At 40.1% G+C, this 9,910-nt stretch overlaps 1 protein-coding gene across 1 annotated transcript in view; it reads left to right on the forward strand.

Moving 5' to 3' along the window:
- LOC133518980 (solute carrier family 12 member 8) overlaps positions 1-7,858 on the forward strand; it is an 18,223-nt gene extending 10,365 nt beyond the window's left edge. Inside the window, 2 exon segments of the mRNA XM_061852806.1 lie at positions 1,571-1,749; positions 5,514-7,858. Coding sequence (XP_061708790.1) covers positions 1,571-1,749; positions 5,514-5,673 — 339 coding nt within the window. The 3' untranslated portion in view covers positions 5,674-7,858.
- Positions 7,859-9,910: the final 2,052 nt, after the last annotated feature.

Genomic DNA, 9,910 nt, shown 5'->3' on the forward strand with positions numbered 1-9,910 from the left:
TAAAACCAAGGCCAATATTACGAAATAGGCATATGGCTAGTCACACTGCCCGGAGCAGCCTCCGGAGAGCCATTGCCGCATTTAGAGGTCTGGAGGCCTCGGGGCAACAAAGGAGTGGAGGCCCCCTGGCCCCAAATTATTTTCCAAATAAATAAATAATAAATAAATATTATAGGACATTATTACACAAATTGACTAAGTCCCACAGTAAGCTCAATAAGGCTTGTGTTGAGGGTACTTAGACAACGATATATATAATATATAAATATTTATAAATACTTAAATACATAGAAAACACCCATGACTCAGGAACAAATATCCATGCTCATCACACGAATAAATGCTCTTACCAGGATTTGAAGCCGGGACCATCAGCTTCGTAGGCAGGGTCACTACCCACTAGGCCAAATCGGTCGTCAAATATAATGGACAATTTTCCGAAGTCTCTATTGTGGGGGCCCCTCTTTTGTGGAGGCCCCGGGGCTGTAGCCCCGGTTGCTCTCCCCTAAATCCGGCCCTGCGGAGAGCCAAGCTCAGACAAACAATAGTAGTTTATGAATTATGTGACTGCTACATAATTAAAGGCATTAAAATACACGAGTCTTTAATGCCTAATTATGTACAGTTACATACACTATTTTATCTACACACATATTATAAACTTTCTATGAAATATTCAGTAACCCAAATTACAGCCTCCGTTGGGGCATCATTGCCAAATCGTTGCTCTCTTGGTGGAACTCGCGGATATGTCGTGGCGTTACCGAAATATTATTATCGCTTATTTTATACGAAACTTTTGCTATAGTTACCTTAAAAACAACAAAACATATTCATTTTATACTTAAAACTAATTAAAAGATAAACTGTAGTTACGTCAAATGGCGGTAAATGACAACTTTTCTCACGCATGTAGTTTTTTTTAATTCAGAGACAAACTAGAGTCGGGGGCCTATTTCCGTATCATTCGATACAAACTCACATGCGAGATATGTCAAAATTGTATGCAATTGACATTTCATTTCGAACAAAAAGGCATCTTGACTTAGAATAGAGGTGAAATCGAATTGCTTTTTTTTCAGAGATGTCCAAATTTGAATGCATAACCAAATCGATTTTGATGTAGTTATGAAGCAATAACAACATTATCACAGATAAGAAATTTGTTGTAACAAAACAGTTTATCGTAATGTTGGCCATTATTTACGGATTTTGAAGACATCATAGAGGGTTTATGCTATGTGTACACAACGATAAATGAGTTAAAAACCACTGCCTATATAACCCCAAACATATAGAAACAACCCTATAAAATAATGGAGGAATAACTGTTGTAATATCCAATATTGTTGTTTAATTGCCCAAGCTTGTCTAAGCCCAGTAGTTCGGCCTCAAAATAATAAGAAGCATCTTTCTTATTATTATGAGAGCATATTAATCTAGTCGTAACGTAAGGGCGTGTTAATGCAACTTATAGCAAAAAGTTTGTTTGGCTATGCTGGGGTATATGTATAGCACATTTGGCTCACAATCATTTGAGATATATTGTTAAGGTTTGTACAATTTTCAGGTAGCAATAAAGCTTCTCCTAATGTTCCTGGTGCACTGGGCGTACGCGCTGGGATGCCTCAGCATCCTGTGGCTGCTGTGGCTGTACATCGGCGCCGCCAACCCCGCCGTCAAGCCCGGCCGCGCCTCGGAGTTCCGCTTCTTCCACTGGCTGAAGATCGCGTTCTTACAAGCTATAGGGTGAGTATCCCATTCATATCTCATTAGAGATATATCGACCGGGATATTGACCGTGTTGAATTGTTTTTGAGCTCCGATATTTTGACGCAGTTAGTTAGTTAGTTAGTTAGTGCTTCTGGGCATTTTCCGCAACTCGACAACCATTGTGCCTATTTTGCGTGAAACGAGGTAGCGCTACTCTAACCACCCCAGCTCCTCCACGAAGCCTAGCAAAGTTTTCAGGCTGCTAATTGCCTCTCCTAGTGTGCACGGATTCCCTAGGTATTTGTTCCTGTATACTTCTACCTGTTTGCAGTCTAGGAGAATATGTTTTGTTGTTTCTTCTTCTTCCATGCACGCTCTGCACATGGGGCTGTCTGTTTTACCCATATTGTGTAGGTGTTTGTTAAGTGTGTTATGTCCTGTAATTAATCCTACTATTTTACGTAGTTGGTGTCGAGGTGTTTTCAGTAGTATTTTGGTGAGTTTGTGGTTCAGTTCCGGTAGAAAATCCTTGGTCTGCCTGCATGTGTCCATTTCATTCCAGTATTTATTGTGCAGTTGTCTGTGATGTAGGTCTAGCTGGTTGTGTATATAGGATATTGGTAGGGGTATGATGGGCTCGGGTCCATATGCCGTCGTTTCTGAGCCTTTCCTGGCCAGTTCGTCCGCTGCATCGTTTCCTCTTGATCCACTATGCCCCTTTATCCATTGAATTGTTACTTTGTTGCCTTCTTTGCTCACTTCCGTGAGGCTTCGATGACATTCGAGTATGAGCTCTGAGTTAATTTTGTCGCTGCATAGCGCTTGTAGTACTGATTTACTGTCTGACAGTATTAGTATATTTTCGTGTTTCACCTGTCGTCTTGTTATAGCATTGCAAGCTTCTATTATTCCCACACATTCAGCTTGGAATACCGTGTTATGTTCTCCCAGGGGTTTTGAGATGTGTATGTTCAGGTCTTCCGAGAAGACACCACATCCTGTCCCTTCAAATGTTTTTGAGCCGTCTGTGAATATTCTTAGGTTTGTTTGGTCTAGTCCTTCTTTAGGATCCTCTGTTAATGATATGGCGTATTCTTTCCAGAAGATCATAGTTTTTGGTGTTTTGTCGATGGGCGCCGCCAGCATGGGTAGTTTTGAGATCATATTTTCATAGATCTTCTTGTGCGATGAGCTGAAGGATGTCCATAGGTTTAGCTTTTTCAACCGAAGAGCCGTGGCAGCCGCTTCTTTTTGTATATATATGTGTAATGGTAGGAGTCCTAGCATTATTTCTAGCGCCGCAGTCGGAGTAGTTCTCATACAGCCCGTCGCAGCCACACATGCTAGTCTTTGTGTTTTATTTAGTTTGTCTATTACCGTGGTTAGCTGGGTGCGGGGCCACCATACGACCGAGCCATAGCTGATCATTGGCATTATTACCATTTTGTATAGCCACAGTATGATGTGAGGAGCAAGTCCCCATCTCTTGCCCACCATCCTCCGGCATTGCCAAAAGGCTACTGTTGCTTTGTTTAGTTTATTGTCCAGGTGTTTGTTCCAGTTCAGTCTATCATCCAGGATTATGCCTAGGTATTTTACATCCTTTGAAAGTGTCAATCTTGTGCCAAAAAGGGTTGGCAGTTCGTATGTACCCAGTTTTCGTTTGTGTGTGAAGAGAATTGTGTCGGTCTTTTTTGGGTTTACCGATAGGTCATTCTCTTTGCACCATTTCTCTACTATTTTCAGTGCTGTCTGTGTGAGATCACACAGTGTGTTTATTACTAGGCCGCTGATTAGTATTACTAAGTCATCTGCGTACCCTATAGTCATAAAATGTTCGTTGTTTAATTTTGTTATCAATTCGTTCACCACCAGGTTCCATAGCAGTGGTGAGAGTACTCCTCCCTGGGGGCATCCTCTCATGACTAGTGCTTGATGAGTTTGGTTTTCGGATAGTCTTATTATTCTCTGTCTTAACATATTCATTATCCATTCGGTTACGAGTGGATTGGTTCTATGTCTTTGTAATGCTTGCTGAATGCTGCTAAAGTTTGTCTTGTCAAAGGCTCCTTCTATGTCGATGAAGGTGCCTAGGCATGAATTCTTCCTTGCTAGCGCATTCTCTATGTTGCTTACTACAGCATGGAGAGCTGAGTCAGTTGATTTCCCTTGACTGTAGGCGTGTTGGTTTGGATGGATTTCTATGTTTTTTAGGGCCGTGTCCTTCAGTTCTCTGTCACATAGTCTTTCTAGTGTTTTTAGCATGAAGGATGTAAGGCTGATTGGTCTGAAAGACTTGGGGTCCGAGTAATCGGTTTTGCCTGGCTTTGGGAGGAAAATCACTTTCACTTCCCTCCATTTATGTGGTATATATCTAAAGGCTATACAGCTGCACAGTAGATTGGATAGGTGTTTGATTAATGTATGTCCACCCCATTTTAGTAGGGCTGGGTAAATTCCGTCTGTTCCCGGCGATTTAAAGTTATCAAAACTATTTACCGCCCAGGTCGTTTTGTTATATTCTGTTATACATTCTGCTGTTCTCCATTCGCTTTCAGTTGGATTATAGTTCATTGTATCCTGTTCTGGGTCTTGCTCATTTACTACTTTGCATCCTGGGAAGTGAGTCTCCACCAGTAGCCTTTCTGTCTCAGCTGGGCTGCTAGTGGTACTATTATCTGGTCTCCTCAGGGTGCCCAGTAGTTGTCTTGGTTGGTCTGCAAGGATTTTCCTTGTTCTGTTTGCTTGAGTTACTGTGGATATGTTGTCGCAGAAGTTTCTCCATGTGGCTGATTTTCTGTATCTTAGTCTTTTCTTGTAGTCTGTTTTAGCTGTTTTGTACCTGTCCCAGTCCTCTTCAGCTTTTGTGTTCATTGCTCTGTTAAGTAACCTTCTCATTTTTGTTCTCATTCGTTCCAACTCCGGTGGTGGGGACCAGCTGTTATTGTTATTGTTATTGCCTTTTCCTCCAGCTGATGGAGTCGATAGCGGACATGTGTTTTCGTAGCTTTCAGTTATGTTTTTAATAATTAAGTTTACCTGTTCCTCCAATTCCTTTGTGTTGCTAGGTCTGTTAGTGTGTGTGTTATTGTGTAGTTTACCTTCCAGAAGTTCCTTGTACGCCGCTATGTCCGTGCGTCTCGGGTTTCTTCTAGGTGTGGGTGTTTGGATGTCAGCTGTCAGGTCATACCGAATCCATCTGTGGTCGGAGCAGGATAGCTCGTCCGACACGTGCCAGTTGGATATGTGTTGAGCTGCCAGTCCTGTGCTTAGAGTAATGTCAATTATAGTATTACACCTACGAGTGACAAAAGTTGGTTTGGATCCTGTGTTTAATATATCTAGGTTAGTTGACATAAGGTATTCAACAATATCGTTACCTCTTTTGTTGTTGGTTTCCATTCCCCATAGGTTGTGATGGCCGTTGCAGTCTGCAGATATGACCAGCTCGAGCCTTTGACGCAGTTATATGCATCTTGTTTACGCTTGCGGGTTGTTGTCAATATCCTGGTCGATATAAGTCTATTGAAACTAACCGTGAAGCATACAAAATTTTCATATCCCTTTAGTGGTTTACCGACGCCCCAGACTATTTGAATTGCTCCAAGTGCAAACCAATGCAAATATATGCGTCTAGCCTAATTGCACCCTGCACAGACCACTTCTCTGCCTGCTCTTAAGGATTGCGATTTTAAGCGTTCAATTTCGATTTTAAAATAGGATTTACCTGCAAGTGCGTAGGTACATCTTGCCGCAAATGAGTGAAATACAAAAAGTTGATACAATTGAATTGTGTACAGAAAACGGCCGCTGGAGTACGAGCAGCTGGTCGTGACGCCCGTGCACTCCGACATCCGCGTGGAGCAGGAGCGGCTCAACGACGACAACGAGGACTTCGCGTCGCGCCGCCGCTACCACCAGTCCACCAACGTGCAGAGCCACCTCGTCAGCGTCACGTAGCCCACACCGGCACACTTACCCCCTTATAGTTCGTGTCATCCACGATGACGCGCAGATTTGTCAACTCTATACTTTAATAATATGACAATACGAGTCAAGACACGCATCTTCGTGTATGACACTATCTATTTTCGTAATATTTAGCAACCTCTTACAAACCTGTCTTAAATTTCGTATACGTGAGTGCAAACTCGGGCGTGCCGTATAGATCAGAATAAAATGCAAAAGTTTACTGATAAATTCGATCAGAATCCTTAAAAATACAGACGTAGGTTAAGCCTGGGGAAAGGGAAAAATCCCGACTTACACTCAACGGGAATAACCTCCCGGGCGTTTTTCTTGGTGGACAGTGCAAAAGTTAACGACTTAGATCTTCTTCCTCGCGTTGTCCCGGCATTTTGCCACGGCTCATGGGAACCTGGGGTCCGCTTGACAACTAATCCCAAGATTTGGCGTAGGCACTAGTTTTTACGAAAGCGACTGCCATCTGACCTTCCAACCCAGAGGGTAAACTAGGCCTTGTTGGGATTAGTCCGGTTTCCTCACGATGTTTTCCTTCACCGAAAAGCGACTGGTAAATATCAAATGATATTTCGTACATAAGTTCTGAAAAACTCATTGGTACGAGCCGGGGTTTGAACCCGCAACCTCCGGATTGCAAGTCGCACGCTCTTACCGCTAGGCCACCAGCGCTTTTTAGTTAACGACTTAGATAGGTACATTTTACTAAGGCTTCGATAATACCGCTTTTAAGAAGAAAATGTGAACTTGCGTACATAAAGGTCTCGCAAGAACATTTGGCGCATAAACTTAACTCATACTAAAAAAGTGTTTGACCCGCAAATCTCATACAAAAATGAACCTCTTCCTTAAAAAGGACAGTGTTCTAGAATTTACAAGCACCCATAAGGTACGATACCTGTTTTCTACGATCGGTGCGTGACGATCGCGCGCTATAAAACTGCTATATTGCCCAGGGAACCCGCTCGGCCCGCGTGCTAGCTAATTACAATTTAAAACAAACTACTCGCTTAATAGTTTGCATTCAACTCTATTGCGACATTAGCGATGTTAGTGTTATATTTTTTACGACCACGTGTAAAGTAAACCCTTTAAGTGCCAGGACTTGGTACAATATACACACCAAGTTTTACTTAAGGGTTTGAATATTATTACATTTGATAACAAAGTAAACTTTAGGCCTGATTTGAAAGCCAGAGAGTAAAAATATTCTGGCCAGGCTTTCGTGGCTTTTAAAATCTGCCGCCTATTTTGCAATGAGTGTATGACTATAGTTCGTTTGTTTAGCATTAGAAAAAAGGGAAACAATCTTGACATGTATTTTTATTGAAAAATACTTTCTTAAAATCAGTAACTATTACTTATGAAAGCAAAGGAATGTATATTATTTATGATTGTTACATATTTGCCGGGACTTATTTTACTAAAGTGTTTTTAAATAAAAAGACACGTCAAAATCGCTTACCTGCTTTCTAATGCTAAAAGAATTGACTATATGCAGAATTGCAGACTATAGGTACATGTTTTAAGGACATTAACTAGGTCGTTATTACATGTGTCCTAAAAATAAAAAAAATTGTCCTTACGAGATTTTGTATGCATCGAAACGAATATGAAAACGGTGCATTTTAAACTGTACCCGTTTTCATGTATAAGGTAGTGGCAGCAATAAGATTGTCTACGGCATTCCTTGCTGGACTTATGGGGGGTTAAAACATGGGGCTTTATGCATAGCCCACTGTGCAAAACGCCAATCTAAATAATACTTATTTTTAATATTTTTACGTAACTAAGAGACTTATTTATTAACGTTTTTATAATGTAAATAGAATTACTTTTTAAGAACAGCTCGACCTAGAACTATACAGTTCATACGTTTTCTAAATAATTACCGATTTTTTTATCAATACAAAGGTTGTGTTTTTAATTGTAAAATAAAACAATTTACTCGCATCAGTTTACACTGATCTAACAATATATACATATGTTAACACGATATATTAGGTCCAGAAGCTGATATACCTCTGGGGCGTTTTCACAAAAATAAAATGTAGGTAGTTTTAGTGGCAACGCGTCCATAGATCATGATGGTTGCATAATTATGTCTGGATAACTACAAGAAAATGTGTATTCCTATTTGTCCCCGCCGGGTACAGATGGAATAGGCGGAATCGCCCCCGCCTCATACATGGCGCCAAGAAAAACAAACGAAAAAAACCTCTGACTTGGCCAACTGATATGTTTCACTCACCACTAATAGCCAAATCCATGAGGAAATTGCCTCGCACGTATGCTCGCTCTGTGGGGACCCGGCTAATGAATAACTTTTATTATGAGCACATATGGCAGCCTAACAGTGATTGTGAGAATATTTTACAAATAACATGAAGTCACGGCCAAGTGAGGCTAGGCATCGAAAATCAAATTTTCGTTATCTGCCTCTATCACTCAACTTACCTAGAATACGCAAGAGCGATAGATAGGCAGATAACGAAATTTCGACAGTCTGTCAGTTGTGCTAGTAGTCCTTTCATAATCCCTTAGCAACTGGGTTTAAACTATGCCTATATTATATAAATTTACGAGATGTATAATAGTAGTTTATGTGACTGGTACATAATAAAAGGCATTAAAATACATGAGTGTGGGTTTAAGAAACGAACGAAGTGAGTTTCTTAAAAAGATCACACGAGTGTTTTAATGCCTAATTATGTACAGTTACATACACTATTTTATCTACACATATATTATAAACTTTCTATGAAATATTCACTAACCCAAATTACAGCTTCCATTGGGGCATGGCGGAACTCGCGGATATATGGTGGCGTCAATGAAATATTTTTATCGCTTATTTTACACGAAACTTTTGCTATAGTTACCTTAAAAACAACAAAACATATTCATTTTATACTTAAAACAAATTGAAATATAAACTGTACGTCAAATGGCGGTAAATGAAAACTTTTTTCACGCATGTAGTTTTTTTAAAATTCAGAGATAAACTAGAGTCAGGCGCCTATTTCCGTATCATTCGATACAAACTAACATGCAAAATATGTCAAAATTGTATGCAATTGGCATTTCATTTCGAACAAAAAGGCATCTCGACTGATATTAGAATAGAGGTCAAATCGAATTGCTTTTTTTTCAGAGATGTTCCAAATTTGAATGCATAACCAAATCGATTTTGATGTAGTTATGAAGCTACGGAAGGTGGTGATAAGGAACGAAATCTCCATACACCAAAGTGTCATCAAAGTGTAGGTGGCGCTACAATACCTAGAGTACTTGAACAAAAAAATCAAATCATAGACAGCGCAATTCACTCCGTCATTAACGCCTAGGTTCTCAGCTACTCTAGCGCTACTCTGGAGAGATTTGGAACTATTATTTATAGCTGACAGCTGGACATTTTTGCAACAGTTCTACCATAAAAGATGCCACTCCTCTTAATTCCACACTCCATATATGAAGCTATAACTACATTATCACAGATAAGAAATTTGTTGTAACAAAACAGTTTATCATAATGTTAGCCATTATTTACGGATTTTTAAGGCATCATAGAGGGTTTATGATATATGTGTAGATAAAGAGATTAATTGGAAATGATACAAGATCGCTTACTCAAGATTTTCTTATACCTACTTTATTATGTAAATCTTCCTCAGATAATAATCTCATATGTAATTGAACTATTGACATTCAACTTTTTAATGAATTACAGCTTAAAGCTGATGTTAATTGCGTTTGCTTTTGATCCACCACTTCAATGGGTACCTGGTACCTACATCGTATTTTTTCAACTTCCGCTTATTTCAACAGGACAGGAGCACACAGGAGGCACTGTTTAAGGAGCATGGAAGCTAATAAAAACTGGAAAAAAATATGGCAAATAGTGACGCAATTCAAAGGCACCCTACTTGCCCCATGTGTTTGTTCTACATGTAACTTCATGTTTTTATAAGCTTCTTTCTTCTTTTATTTGCATCAAAGTATATTTTGAATATCTGTACAAATAGCGTTACAATTACTTCGGACAGAACTTTTAAGTCACCGCGCAACCCCCACCCTCGAGGACTTTTAGTATTGTTAACACATTCACTGCCAGACAAAAAACGGCGCACTACCCCAGAAACCGGTGGTCTATAGCTGCGTACAAAACAACCCGTCCAGCGGGTTGTCCGGCATCTGAATAAAGTTCATGAGCGCC

Source organism: Cydia pomonella, chromosome 6, assembly GCF_033807575.1.
Source record: "Cydia pomonella isolate Wapato2018A chromosome 6, ilCydPomo1, whole genome shotgun sequence".
Classification (NCBI taxonomy): Eukaryota; Metazoa; Arthropoda; class Insecta; order Lepidoptera; family Tortricidae; genus Cydia; species Cydia pomonella.